Raw genomic sequence first — 15,966 nt, forward strand, 5'->3', positions numbered from 1 at the left:
CTATTTGGGATACAGAAAAAATAAAAGCAAATTTAAAATAAAAATATTTTAATGAAATTAGAAAATAACATGATAAAAAGAGTTACAAGACTAAGGTAAGAAATGAGGACGGAAAAAAAATAACTAAAACTAAATTAATAAAGCAGGAAATAATTACTGTAAATTCAGACCCAATGCAGTAGTGATAATCAGATTTACCTTACAGTCTTCATCAATTGGGGGGGGGGGGAGGAAGAGAAATCAATTTCTTTTTTCAGGCAGTAGACAAGACAAATGGTAATTTCTGAGAGAAGGGAGATAACCTCTTTGGTTAGGCCCTCTTTCTCCATTTGGGGTGCAGGGAAGGGTGTTTCCAGATAAAAAGACTGTCTACCTGAGCTAAGGAAACAATGACTGGGAAAGAGTTTAGATATGTGAAGGCTACACAAGGAGAATTCTGAAGATCTAGATGCAAAGGCTGCAGATTAAGTCTTCAGCAAACTATGCACCAGTGCATGAGTATATGCATTCGAGAAAAGTCACCCAAAGCGGGCAAAAAAACCAAGGAGAAAAGGCATAAATACATCACGATGGAATGTGACAGGAGCTCAGGTGTGGGCGGAGGGAATCAGCCATAAGACTAAAGGCTGCTCTTGTCTCACGTTAACAAACCCGAAAGCAAACATAAAAAAAATAAAATTCTCTTTAACCACTCCTCCATGAACAAGAACAAGCCTCAAAAGTCCTTTTTTTTTTTTTTTTTGCTTTTTGGGTCACACCCAACGATGCTCAGGGGTGTTATTCCTGGCTTTGCACTCAGGAATTACTCCTGGCGGTGCTTGGGGGACCATATGGGATGCCGGGGATCGAACTCAGGTTGGCTGCGTGCAAGGCAAACGCCCTACCCACTGTGCTATCGCTCCGGCCCCTCAAAAGTCCTTTTTAACACATTTATTAATATTTTAAAATACAAATATTCCTAGCACTTATATAGATAAAACTACAGTACCTGATGTCTACCAAAAAATCTGTAGGAATGCAAAATGGGAGGAAAATAAACACCTAATGAAAAATAAATAAAAACCAGCCTGAAAATAAAGAACACAGAACCAATCTATAAATAATATGATGTAGTAATACAGTTTCCTATGTCCAAGGAGGCAGAAAAAATAAACACATGAACGGAAAACATACAAAATAATTGTAAAGATCCATGCACCGAATTTTTATAAATAAAAATAAAATAGAGTAAAAAAATAAAAAGAAAATGCAGGGGGAAAAAATCAAGAACCTGAATACACTACTAAAGAAAAGATATGAAATGGAGAGATAAAAAGACATGGGAAAAGAGGGGCAGAAGATCAATGTTGTGAGACAACATCAAACACCTTAATATTAATTGAACTGAAACTTCTGAAGAGTTCTTTTGAAGAAATTTAACAACTCACATCAGATTCAAGTTGCTTAAAAGCAATGACAAAAGAAGTTATGTTACAAACAGGAAAATAAAAGCATATTAAAAAATAAAATTGTTTTTACTAAGAAGCAATGCAAGACAAAATTTAGTAATGAGTGAACAGAGCTGTAACCACAGAACATTATGCTGAGAAAAATATCTTTCAAAAACAGAAGCAAAATAAGACATTTCAGGCACAGAAAGACAAAAAAAAAAAAAAATCTGTATCTAGCAGACCTAAACTACCAGAAATGTTAAAAAAAGTCTTTCAAGCAGAAGGAAAAATACAGCAGACAAAAATCTGGATCTGCACAAAAATTCATACAAGGGAAACTGTAGGATTAAAGGAAGGAAAGACAGCACAAATGGTTAAGGGCAGCTTTACAAGCAGGAGGCCCAAGGTTCTACTGTGGGTGCGGCCCATAAAAACAAAACAAAAAGCAAACATCTATATCTATTTTTTTTTCTTAGGGAAACAAAGCTGTTTCAAAAAGTATACTTGTAAAGCAAAGATAATGAAGGTTAGCTTTGCTTTAAAGATAACAAAGGAGGAAGTGGAAAAGAAAACTGCAAACAGACTTTAAGGAGACATTAAATTCTGTAACAGTATGGTGCTTCAATGAGAAATAAAGTGGTGAAAGAAGACATGATCATAGGTAGACTGTGAAAAGTTAAAAACAAGGTTAAGGTGCTTGTCTTGCACATGATGGACCCAGTTTCAAACAGGTACCTAAAGATTCCCTGAGCCTACCAGGAGTGACCCTGAGCACAGAACCTGGAGTAAACCCTGAGTATGGCCCCAAAAACAACACCGTTTAAAAAAAATTTAATAAAAAGCAAATACCACAAACCCTAAAGCAAAATAGCAAAATGAGTAGAATATTAAAAAGTCCAAGGAGGGGCTGGAGCGATAACACAGCGGGTAGGGCGTCTGCCTTTCAGGCGGCCAACCCGGGTTCAATTCCCGGCTTCCCATATGGTCCCCCAAGCACAGCCAGGAGTAATTCCTGAGTGCATGAGCTAGGAGTAACCCCTGTCCATCACAGGGTATGACCTCCCCACCAAAAATAAAAAATAAAAAAGGCCAAGGAGGCAACAGAATACTAAAATAATGGCCAATCCAAATCAAGGCAAAATAATAGGGCTAATGAGCAGTGATAAAGGTGACAAACAGAAAATGGCTGATTTTAATTCACACAATCAATGTAAATAGGGTAAAAACTCCCTATCTGAAAGCAGAAATGGGTAGTTAGAGCATTAGTGCAGCAGATAGGGTGTTTGCCTTGTACGTGGCCAACCTGGGTTCAATCTCTAGCAACCCCCAGGGGTGATCTCTGAGCACAGAGCCAGGAGGAAGCCCTGAGCATGCTGGGTGTGGTCCAAAAACTTGGGGGGCAGGGGTGGAAGAAAAGATCAGTGTGCCTAAGAAAAAAAGATACAAGATTGCTTGCTGTTTTTTAGGGCTGACTTGCTTTTTTTTCAAGCCTTGAAACAAGAAATCTCTTTCTTTCTCTCCTCTCTGTTTATTTGCTCTTTCAAACCCCTGTTATGTCCAACATTACACACTCTACAGAGAACTCTGGGTCCTTCTTGAAAGGGGGGGCAGGGGCGAGCAGATTCCCCTTTCTGCCTGAAGGCTCAGCAGCTTACAAACCTACCCTACACCTTCAGACATAGAAACCGTCCAGATCCACAACTGGACCTCATCAAACTGCCAAGCTACCAAATTGCTCCTGGACCACCTGGTCTAGTGCCACTACGCGACACCTCCAAATTTCATAGTACTCCCAGCCCAGCAGGATCACAGCAAATCTGATAAAAAAAACCACCAAGCTCCATGAGCCTGAACAATATAACACAGAAGCAGAACCAGCACTAACCAGCACAGGAGATCCCAGACAATGACTTGAGCAACATCACCGTGAGCTATAACAATTAACACAAAGAGACTGACTCTTATTGATCAAAGATTGGATAATTCCATTTGTCTTTGTGTTGTAACTAATAGGAAGTAAATCTGTTTATGCCTACAAGTGGGCAGGCTAGGGTGTTGGGTGGAAAACTGGGGACACTGGAGAGAAAGGCACAAGCATGCAACAACTCTATTATGAATAACTTGGCAAATCACGAGGTATTATAATTTTTAATAATTTAATTAACAGTTCAGCCATCGGGGATATACGTATGTTTGTATGTGCCAGGACCTCTGTCTGACCCCACACCACACAGTGTGCTTATATGAACCCTGCATACCATCAGGTATAACCCAGGAGGCTCCCAAGGACACTGCAGTAGCTCTGGTAGTCCCAGAAACTGAAGCTGCTCCCCAGACTTCAGCTCCAGCATGGAACCATCCAACCAAGTCAGCAGAGTAGTGACCCTCCCGCAAACACATGAGTGGCCCCTGGACCCCTAAACATTGTTTGAGAGCTTTGAAAAGAAGAAGGGGATTAGATATATATGTACCAATCATGCTATAGCAGTATCAAAGTAGATCTGGGGAAAAAGACTATTCCAAGATAAGAATGATAATACTGGGGCTGGAGAGATAGCACAGCGGGTAGGGCATTTGCCTTGCATGTGGCCGACCCGGGTTCAAATCCCAGCATCCCATATGGTCCCCTGAGCACCACCAGGGGTAATTACTGAGTGCAAAGCCAGGAGTAACCCCTGTGCATCGCCAGGTGTGACCCCCCCCAAAAAAAAGCAAAAAAAAAAAAAAAGAATGATAATATTGAAAAGGATATGTATAATCATTTCTGCACTATGAGGACTTCCTGTGAAGGAAGAATTAGTAAAACTAAAAGAATTAGCAAACAAATCTACATGGATGAGCTCTCCATGTATTTTCCATATAAAAAAATAAATATTTTGCCTCATTTCTAAGAGCAAAACACATTAAGTAAAAATATAGAGAACTGGAATATTATCGTTCATATCTAACTGACATTTGAGGAACACTGCAGCTAGCCAACAATGTACAAATTATTTTCAAGAGCACAACATTTACCAAAAATAGACCATGTTCTAGAACACAAGTCTTAAATCTGACTATAAAATGACTCAAATTGCACAGTATATACTCCTGGCCCTCAAAAGAATATTAGAAATCAGTAATATAAAGATAGCAGAAAATGAACACACTTCTAATTAATTCATGCATAAGATATTAAATAATCAAAGCTTCCGCCTTATAAAGCAGCTCTAAATGGAAGAGTGTAAAAAATAGATGTAAATGAAGTCAATTAATAGAAAAAGCAGGAAAAGCAGAATTTAGGAGTTCACTGAAAGCTTAAACTATAGCAAGATTAATCAGTAATAAAAAAAGGGCAAGAAGCAAGTGAACATACAACTGTGGTCACTAATATTGGAAATAAAAGAAAAGACACATTACTACCAATACTAAAAAATATAAAAAGGGGAAAGTATAACCAACCTATTCAATAATTCAATGGCTAGATTAAAAAGCACACACATGAAAAGCAACCAAAATCATTCAGTTAATACATAAATAGTTCTGTATCTACCAAGTCAAATTTGTAGGTTTTTGTTAAAAATTCTCCTATATGAGCCAGAGTGATAGCACAATGGGTCTATCATTTTGCCATGCATGCAACTGACGCAGGTTTGATTTCCTGGTACCACATCTGGTCCCCTGAGCACTACCAAGAGTGATCCCTGAGCTCAGGGGCAAGAGTAAGCCATAAACAGAAAACAGAAAAGACTGGTGACCCCAGAAATATAGCCAACTAATTTAAATGTAAACAGCAAAACTACTGAAAGATGACAATGGAGAAAACTTACAGGATCTTAGGCTTCACAATTATTTTTTAGATAAAATACCAAAAGCACGGTTCAAAAAACAACTGCTATATGAACTTCATTAAAAATGCAAACTCTGGGGCCAAAACTACGGCTGAAAGGCTGGAAAACAGTGAATACAGTAAAGTTATACCAAAAGAAAACAAAGGCAATATATAGTATGAAGTAGCCAGCGTCCAGAAATAGGAAATCTTGAAGGCACTAGAGGTACAGTGATGAGCACAGCTGCCCTCCAAAAACAGAAAATATTGGACTAGAGATAGTACAGTGGGCAAGGTGCTTGCCTAGTACATGGACTATCTGGGTTCAATCCCTGGCACCCCTTATGGTTCCATGAACACTGCAAGGAGTGATCCTGTGCACAGGGCCAAGAGTGAGACCTGAGCACCTCTGGGTATGGCCCAAAGTGTTGGGGCTGGACTGAGCTACCAGGGCGAGCCCATGTATACTGTACCGTACTACGGACAGGAACATAGGGACCCATGAAAATGGGCGAGACTTCTCGTGTGTCCTGACTGGTTTGGATGAAGCTGAACATTTTCCCCCTTCAAGCTGCCTTCAGAAAAATAATTTCAGAATACTGAAAAGAGCAGTATTTCCTTCTCTCACAGAAGCCTGGCTGGTCTTTGACATGCAGATGGTGTTAGCCAGGCCTGACCTTTGATATTGTAAATTGTAGATTTCAGGTGCAGGCCCAGCTTTGTCTTTAGGATGCAGATTTCAGGTGCCTGCCCAGTTTGTATTTGAAGTGGCAAGCACCGCCTAGTCTTTGGGATGTAAATCCAGGTGCCTGTAGGTTTCAGTTTCGGTTTTGTATCTTTCCCTTCTGAGTTCTGTATTCTTTTCCCGAGGCTATAGGCCTACCCATCCAAGGAAACAATATGTTCCATTGTCTCAATGTTCTCCCTGTAACATTTTTTGATGCCTTTGGTGACGTCACTATATTGCGCCCTTTAGAGGTACCATGATCAATAAAAGGAGGTCCACGAGGCCATCTGCCTTTGCTAAGAGCCAGAGCGAGCCTTAGTCCTCCAATCAGTGATTATTTCTTCCGCGTTCCTATCTCAGCGCCTCCGATTGCAGAACGTTCATGCAACACCAAAGACCAAAGGGGGGGGAAAGTAGGAAATCTAAATAAACATAATAAAAGATATAAAACCAAAAAAAAAAAAAGCTCTTAAATAAACCTGCATTTTAAAAAGGACACACTAATTTTCTGAAGGAAAAAGTTACTAAAATACAACTGCAGATGTTTTTAAAAAGCAGGGAGGAAGGAATCCATGATTAAAAGACATGCTAAGGGTCAGAGTATAGCAGCCAGGTTTTATTCCTGACACCACATGGTCCTGTGCACATTGGCAGGTGTGAGCCCCCTTACTGCTGGGTGTGGTCCTCCTGCCCCTCAAAAATAAGATGAAAGGAATGCTAAAGTTCTGAACCCTCAAAACTAGAAAGCAATGGTTCTCAAAGTGTACAAAAATGTATAACACAATAGAAAGAATAATGGGCTTTAGATGGTTTGCTGATGGTTCTGGGTCCAAGGACCATACATTAAGAATGATTAAGTTAGGGACCAGAGCTATAATGCAGCAGGTAAGGTGACTGCTTGCATAAGGCCCAGCCAGGTTCAATTCCTGGCATCCCATATGGTCCTAGGAGCACCACCAGGTGATTCCTGAGCACTGCCAGGTGTGCCCCCATCCACCCCCACCCCGCAAAAGAGAGTAATATAGCTCTAATATCAAACAACCATGGGAATTATGAGAATTCGCTTATAAAACAGGCACTTACACAAAAATGAAATTATGTTTAATGAACAGACCAAGGTCAGGGAAATAACTCAAGTGGCAGAGCACATGCCTAGCAAAGCCCTGAACTGATCCCTGGTATCTCACACACTGGTGGTGAGGAACACCGCTGAGAACTGGAGACCCTAGGGCCTGAGCACTGAAGGCAGGAATACTTCAGCTCCAAGCATCACAGAGCCTGCCCTGCTCAACTGAATATACTACTGCTTTCCTTTCCTAATAGCAAAAGAATGAAAAACTAAAGTAACTTTATAAGGAGAATCACTGTTATTCCATTGCTCACCGATTTGCAGGCACCAGTAACGTTTCCACTGTTTTGGACATATCGAATACGACACAGGGAGCTTGCCAGGCTCTGCCGTGGGGGCGAGATACTCTTGGTAGCTTGCCGGGCTCTCCAAGAGGGGTGGAGGAATAGAACCTGGGTCAGCCACGTGCAAGGCAAACCTCCCTACCCTCTGTGCTAAGGAGAATGCAAACTTAAAAAAAGTAAAACAAAAGGAACAATGACATATCTGGAAGATAAAAAGTATTAAAGCCTTCATTGGAAAAAGTAAAGCAGTAATTAAAACTGCACAAGCAAAATCAACAAATAGAAAAAAGAACTTATAGTGCCAGGAGACTCTAGAAAGCTGAACGCAAAAGTGAAAATAAAAAATGATTGATTGAATGACTTTTAGAAAGCAGTTGAAACTCCTCGATTTCTCTCCATTCCTTGCACTAGTCAACGAAAGAGCCTAAGGTTCTCAACCAGAGTACTACAGACATTTTGGACTGAGTAATGCTTTGTTCTGGGAGGCTGCCAGGTGTACTAAAGAATGTAGAGCACTTTCCCTGGCCTCTACCTACTAGATGCTCTCAATGCCTTTCCCCAAAGGAAAGTGACAAAGAATCTAAACACATGCAGACACTGCCAATTGCCCTACAGCAACTACAGAAAACCTCTCCCCCCGAAAGGATCTCTTTAGGAAATTTTTCTGATTAAGAAATGTTTATTTAACAGTCCTTTGTTTTTATTATTTTGCTAAAGTTAGATAATGAAATGCAATGTTCTGTTTAAAATGCATCTAGCATACTAACATTCTCCCAATTGTACTTTTGTCTTTTATTCATCTACTCTACATATATAAGCATACACAGAGATTCAGGAAAAGTACTGATGGTGAGATTTTCTCTGACAATTTAAGGGTTAGCACAAAAATAGGCTGTCAAAATGGCACACTCTACTCTTTCTTAAATAACTTAAGCATATATATGTTAGTTTAGGTTTAGTCATTGAAATAGATCTACTCTAGTCACTAGAACCAGTGTTAAAATGGGGGCAAGGAAAGATATTTACCAGTTAAACTTCTGTATTTAGCAGAGTAGGGATTAACTGTGAAATTCACAGATTAAGATAAGGAGTTTTAAATAATCACCAGTGAAAAGATACAGCCATACAAAAATCAATCTAATTCTGTCAGCCAACAATATTTTATCACTATAATTTCCACACAATGGTATTTATATATATATACATATATATATATTTTATACTTTAAGAGTGCAAAAATTTTCTCCAGTTGTTTTAGAAGTTAGGGGGAAAAAAACCTAAGCCTGAAAAAAATTGAGCAAGAAAGACAAGGCCTTGTTTTAATTTAGCTTAGCCCGGCAAGATACTAAGAGTATCTCGCCAGCACAGCAGAGCCTAGCAAGCTCCACGTGGTGTATTTGATATGCCAAAAAACAGTAACAAGTCTCACAATGGAGACGTTACTGGTACCCAAGCGAGCAAATCAATGAACAACGGGATAACAGTGACAGTGACAGATCTAATTTGGTTATTAATACATCTGAATAATTTAAAATTTGTCAGTATCTCTTAATAAGCATACTACTGAATACTGTCAAAAATGAATTTGCATCCCATAAGAAATTTCCCTTCAATTGCTACTGAACTGTACTAAAATCGAACAACTTAAAACATACACCAGAAAGGAAGGAGGAAAGACAACCAAAACTGTGTATGACAGAATCAATTCCTGGATTTGTACCAATTCCTGGATATGCGCCACAATACCCTTGAACCAGGAGGAGCAATTTAGTCGCCTACCACTCCGCCAGTGAGCTTAAATATTGCTTGTTATGCAACTTTCTAACAAACCTCAAAATTAACAGTGTTGATAAAGCAATGTCAATTTTATCACCATTGTATTAATTAATAAAGGAGGCAACAAACAATGATGGGAATATAAACTTCCCATATTGTTCACTAAAGGTATTGTTTTGCTGATTTGAAACACTCCGTAATAAATATCCTTAAAAAATGTTAAGTCTGAGCCAGAGCTCTAGTGCAGCAGGCTTGCCTTCCTCCAAGTTTGGTGCCCCCAGGCATCCTATTTGGTTCCCCCACACACACACCCCACCTACCCCACCCCCACCCCATCCCCAGCCCATACAATGGTGATCCCAGAGTTTGCGTTATGAATAAGCTCGGATCAGTCAGGTGTGGGCCAAAACACACACCCCTCCCAGTTTTTTTTTTTTTTAAGTGTGTGAAATGCTAGGGGATGAAACCCAGATCAACCCCACACGTATGAAACATATTCTAATCTCTACACTACTGAGCCACATCCTCAGTCTCGTCAAAGAAAAAAATGTACCTCAAATTAATCTGGAAACAAAAAAAGGTTGCTTTTTCACTGCTCTGGGTTCAGAAAAAAATAGAAAACATATGTTACTGCTTTTCTGCAGTTGTTACGGGATTTTCGCCCCCACTCCCCAAAACCTAAGGGGTCACGCCTTGCATGATACCTCCGGGGACCAAAGGTGCCAGAATTGAAATGGGGGTCGGTCACGATGCAAGGAAGCGCCTTAACCACTTTACTATACTTTTTAGACTAGATTCTGCTTCCAAAGATAATGTTCAGGTAGGGGTGAAACCTGCCACTACAACTTTGGAGGAGACGGCGAGAGGAACTTAACTGTAATTTAACCATAATTGCAAAACTACCATAATAGCCATTTATCTAACAAATGAGCCCCCTTTTTTTGGTATTAAAACAAAGGCCCAATTCCCTAACTTCTTCTTGAGATTTTTTTTTTTTTTTAAATCGAGTTTCCCATGCGCAAACGCAAGAGAAATACAATCAAGACCTTAGTCCGGGGCAGAGTGAACAACCTCAGTGTATTTGCAGTTCAAGCCGCAACAAAAGCATTCGGAAATGAGATAAAGTATGTGTGAAACAATCAAAATACTGTCCAACGTAATAAGGGCAGGGCAGCATCTGGAGAGTCAGACCAGGAATTCTAAGTACAATTTGCGATCCGTTGACCAAAGAAACGACTCCAACCCAATGTCTTGCCCCAAACTAAAACCTACCACCCTTGGGTGTTAAAGCACACATGAAAACTCTACTGGGGACACGGGAAAAAAAAAAAAAAAAGAGGTCACCGTGCAATGAATTTTATTTTTGTACCCCCAGGCCTGCAGCGATCTCGCCCTAGCCAATCAAGTATGGTCTCCGCTCTCAACAAGGCCACCACCGACAAAGACAAACGCAAGCGACCCCGAGTGACAGGCGGCGGCAGTTTCGGGCCCGAGACAGCATCCTTCCGGTCACAAGCCGAGCACGGGTTTTCACGGACACCGAGACGATGGCTTGAGGACCGTGACTCCGGTCTCGTGCCATCCGGTGGGTGGGCGTGGGGGGGGGGGAGGGCCCCGCCGCTGCGCCAGAGCCGCCGCTCTCCGAAACGGAATGACTTGGCTCTGCGGCCCCGCGTAACGGGCACCTCTTCAGGAGAACACAAAGAGGCCGGCCCGGACGGACAGCGCTGCAGTCCTGAGGCCGCTGGGAGAGATGACACGGGGCGATGCGCCACTCGACACACAAAGGAGGGGCCTGGAAAGCCCTCCGGGGAGACGGCCTGCCCCCACGCGAGAGAAAAACAACGGCCAGGGGCCGAGCGGAACGGGGGCGCCGCCTTCCCGAAGGATGGGCGGGCGAGACTAACGGCTCTCGCTTTCGATGCTCCTCCCCGGGCGGGGTCGTCTCCCCGTTCTCCCACGCTTTCCAAGGTCGGTTCGTCAGGAGAGCTAAGGGCCCCGGAGCTAAGTCTATAGACATCCTAGGGGAAAAAATTAAAAAAGAAAGAAAGAAAGAAAGAAAATGGGGCCGCAAGGCACTCCCCTTTGGGTGGGGTACCATGTTCACTCCGGGCCGCACCCCGTCGCGATCAGTCCCCTTTCGCTTCTGCCTCTCAGGCGAAGAGCCCCGCGAAGGCGCCAAGAATCACTTACCCAGCTCGCCATGGAGCACAGCCCCAAAACGCTCCCCATCGCCCCGACGTCGCAGGAGCGGCGGAGGCCGACAAGATGGAGCCAGCACCTTTCCTGTCTTTCGCTGCTTATTTACTATCCACACGGCACTTCCGGGGCCGAACCCGTCCCGCCCCTCAGCTTTGCGTCACTTCCTTCGAGACTGGGCGGGCCTGGGAGAGGGGCGGTGCAGCGGTACTGCGCATGCTCAATTCCCAAATGTTTGTCCCTGGACTGAAACTGCGGCTGCGGGCCTAAAGCCTCTCTGCTTTGCGTGGCTGCCCTTAGTTTGTCAGTTTAAAAAAATGATCCGACGGAAGCAACTCATTTTTTTTTTTTTACTTATTGTTTATTTAAATCTGGGTGTTGGTAGGGCGTGGAGTCTAGTGAGTGGCTGATCTCTCCCTGCAGTCAGAGGAACCTCACTGCTTTAGGGAATTGCTTTCTCCTTCATGTTCTTTGTCTCCACTTGCGCCAAGATTCCATCTTTCCACTCACTCTGCACCTTATTTTCCACTTATGTTCTTCATTTATTCTAGCAACCCACTGCCTGTGACTAGTTGAATTGAAGTAATTCCAGTGCCGAAGCGTTTGGGTGCATCAAAAATGCTGTTGGCACACATTTTAACTTTTTACACTCTTAAGATGTTGCCAGAAGGTTGCTTGACAAATAATTACAAAAGCTCAAACATTGATTTTATTGAATGTCACAGCAATCGAGACATTTGTAATGTGAGACTGAGGTGGAGCCATTAGAGACTCCACTTTAAGACAGAAACTCAGCTGGCCTAAGTCGGTTCCTCCCAGCAGAAAATCACGACTTCTCAGAAAGCGATTATCACCCTGGGCAGAGAGACCGCCCTTTGGCAACAGTCTATCAGAATAGGGGGCATGGGCAGTGGCGCCCAGCCAAGTCGAGAGGGCCTGGGGAGTAGAGTCATGGGCTAGAGTCACGGCTGGACAGGGACCAAGAATTGGAGACATAATATTGGTCCCTGAAGTCCCAGGACTGGACAGGGAACAGAATTAGAAACGTATTGCCAGTTCCTAGAAAAATTGCTGTTATGTAACCAAACCCTAGATAAGCTGCTTAGAATTCAGAGTCCAGGTTCTTGTCAACACTCCAGTGCTTCGGATGAGACTTGGACCCTAGCTCGAGCTAGTAGTAGAGGGGCCTTGCGTTTGCAGCCTCGTGTCTGGTCTGGTCAATGAGCGAGCGAAACTCCCTTCCTGGGACACAACAGTGATTCTTGCTTCCCCTAAGATAAAGGATATCTTCAGGAAACGTAAGCAAAACGGAAGAAAATATAGCTCTGATTTTGTTTTCTGGACCACACCCGGCAGTGCTCAGAGCTTCCTTATTCTAAGCACTACATAGTGATCACTCCTGGCACTGGGGGGCTCAGTGAACCATATGACATGGCTGGAATCAAACATGGGGTCAGCTAGTTATATGCAAGGAAAGCGACTTGTGTGCTGTACTATCTCTCTCCATACCCCTAGCTCTTATTTTTATTGTGACTGCTCTGAAGATAATCTGGAGAAGAGTGCAACACACAGGACTAACTAGAAATAATTAATGGCATAACTAATCCTGAAGTTTCTATGATAAGGTTAAAATTTTTGAGATGACAGGACTCTGAGAAGATTGCAAGTAGGACCTGATAGCAAAAAGAGATGAAAGACACCGTCACATAGGTTTAGTTTGGACATGTTACATTTGGCTCTCAAATTCTCTTCTTGAACACTTGAAAATGCAGTTTTGGAAACCAGATTAGTCAGATACAAATGTCAAGGTAATTTACATTGTAGTTAAGGTGGAGGAAAATAAACAGAGGAAATGTAGATTTCCAAGAAACTTTAATACTCTATAAAAATATCAACATTGAAAACATATTATGTTTGTTCCCCCACTTTGGTTGATAATATCACACAAAAGCACCACTCCCTTTCCCAAGTCTGCATCTAAATTCGGTTTTCAGAATAAGTGAAAATACTTTTTGTCAGATGTGGGGCTGGAGTGATAGCACAGCTGGTTGGGTGTTTGCCTTGCACGCTGCCGACCCGGGTTTGATTCCCAGCATCCCATATGGTCCCCTGAGCACCGCCAGGGGTAATTCCTGAGTGCATGAGCCAGCAGTGACCCCTGTGCATTGCTGGGTGTGACCCAAAAAGCAAAAAACAAACAAAGAAAAAAAAACCCTTTTTGTCAGATGTTCGACTCCTCTGAATTTTAGCACCCTCGGTAAAATAGGCATCCTAAAGCATTGTGAGGATGATATGATATCCCCTACTTGACAGTAAAGTAAGTTTTTATACTTCTGTGCCTTTAGACAGTCTCCTTTCTCTCAAGAAGGATGTTGAATTTTATTTCCACCTCTGATCCTCCAAGTGATTTCCCATTCTTCATTCCCACCCCACCCGCATGTCCTTTTTTCTAAAATGCCCTTTTAGACCACTCACTCCCATCTCTGCCCCCAGCAAACTCAGTTTTGCGTCTCCACATTATAAAATTACTGGATTCTCTAAACCTCTCTCTCTTTCTCAGACATTCACCTCCTTCTGAGCTGGGATTTCTTTTGTTTATTCACCTTGACCCCAGAATTAAAGTTGAAATATCTACCATAATAAGTGAACTCAACAACATACAAATTATGGATACTTTTTTTTTTAGATAAATCTTAAGGTATCATGTGTTCCTCCTTGCCAACTGTGAAAAACTTAAAATGATGATTTCTCTCAGAATTAAAACCAAATGCAATGTAAGATGCATTTTTCCCCGATATATCAGGTTTTAGGTTAGGAGCTTCTTCCATACGACTTTCTTTTCTTTTAGTTTTCTTGTTATGATTTAGGTAAACATGGTTCCAATAGTCTTAAGTTTATGATATTGATGTACAAAGTTGCTGCACCCACCATCACCACAGGGCAGGTACATTCCACCAATATCCTTGTATTACATCTGTAGCACTGTCCTCCTGTTCATCGATTTGCTCGAGCGGGCACCAGTAACGTATCCATTGTGAGACTTGTTATTGTTTTTGGCATATTGAATATGCCACAGCAGGTTGCCAGACTCTTCCATACAGTGTTTTACATCTAGCATCTAGTCCACCTTATTTTCCCCTGCCATACCTTGCCTTGCACGTGGCAGACCCGGGTTTGAATCCCAGCATCCCGTATGGTCCCCTGAGCACCACCAGGAGTAATTCTTGAGTGCAGAGCCAGGAGTAACCCCTGTGTATCGCCGGATGTGACCCAAAAACATATATATATATATATATATATATATGTATATATATATATGTCAGTATATAGTAATATTTTAGTGCAAATCAACACTAAGTTAAACTAACTCATAAAGCAAAATTTAGTTTCCTATTTTGCTCTTTATTGATAGAAAGGGTAATAAATGTATAAATATGATGAAATAGCTCCATGAAGTCTCTTTTGGCTACTGCATTCAACCTGAACTTGGTTTATTTTTCTTTCTTTCTTCAACGTGAACTCTTTTACTTATGAACAAGAGACTGTTGTGGACACAATTTTTTTCTTGCCGCTCCGGAGACCTGGAAACAAAATTTTAATCTGTGATTTGTTTTAGGATTTAATTTGATAAGCAAGAAATGTGAGTTGCTATAAATTGTCATTAAGAAATACCTAGTAAGCATAAAAAATTTCAAAAACTTCCTCTTACCTTTACAACTATTCAGCCAATTTAAAGGTTCACAGCATTCAAATCACTTTCAATTTCAGAAGATATCAGGTCTTTACCAAGAAAGCTTGCATTAAAGAGATGTGGATAAGAAAGTCTTGCAAAAAGTAGTTTATTTTATCAATAATACCTCTTAGTCACTGAGGCAGAAAGCAGAAAATTAAACTGAACTGGAAGGATAGAGTTTTGTTGTGACTCTTAGGAAAGCGACTAATTTTAAAAGCTTCTTACTTACTTGTAATAATTCCAACTTTAGAGACACACCATACTATTAGGTGTACCCCTAACTTTCAGAGTATTTTTAATTTGGTATTTATTTACAAGTAAAATTAAGATTCTTCTAATATATTTACTCCCTCTTCCAAAAATTCCTTTAACAAATGTTAGTTGCAAATGACTGATATCAATTATTTTTTTTTAACTCTCAGAGATGTTAGGAAAATGTCATAAAGTCTTTTGATTTTATAGCTTGATCTTCTATCTAAGGCCAGGTCTGCAGCCAAAGAGATAGTATAGCGAATAGGACACTTGCCCTGCATGTCACAGACACAGGTTTGAACCCTGGCATTCTGTATGTTCCCCTGTGCATTGCCAGGACTAATTACTGAGTGCAGTCATGAGTAACCCCAGAGCATCACCCAAACAAAACCAAACAAAACGTCTAAAGGTAGCTTGAAAGAGTAATAAAAAGTGGACATGATGATGCATGAGAAAGATGTACAGGTATTATTTATGCTAACCAATCAATGAATATGGTGGTTTTGTGTAAATAAGACCAAAGCTTTGCATGAGAATGTAGGAATGTAAGATAATCTATATTTGTTTTGTAAGTAGAATGGTCTGAATGCTTTTTCTCCCTCTCCTAAACATGGAAATCCTCAAAGAT

The 15,966-nt window shown here is 41.3% G+C and overlaps 1 protein-coding gene across 1 annotated transcript in view; it reads right to left on the reverse strand.

Moving 5' to 3' along the window:
- The window catches only part of SERINC1 (serine incorporator 1), a 33,380-nt gene extending 21,886 nt beyond the window's left edge, over positions 1-11,494 (reverse strand). The window contains exon 1 of the mRNA XM_012933937.2: positions 11,348-11,494. Within this exon, the coding sequence (XP_012789391.2) occupies positions 11,348-11,386 (39 nt within the window). The 5' untranslated portion in view covers positions 11,387-11,494. The remainder of the gene's footprint in view (positions 1-11,347) is intronic.
- Between the last annotated feature and the right edge of the window lie 4,472 nt (positions 11,495-15,966).

This window comes from Sorex araneus, chromosome 4 (genome assembly GCF_027595985.1).
Source record: "Sorex araneus isolate mSorAra2 chromosome 4, mSorAra2.pri, whole genome shotgun sequence".
NCBI classification, from domain to species: domain Eukaryota; kingdom Metazoa; phylum Chordata; class Mammalia; order Eulipotyphla; family Soricidae; genus Sorex; species Sorex araneus.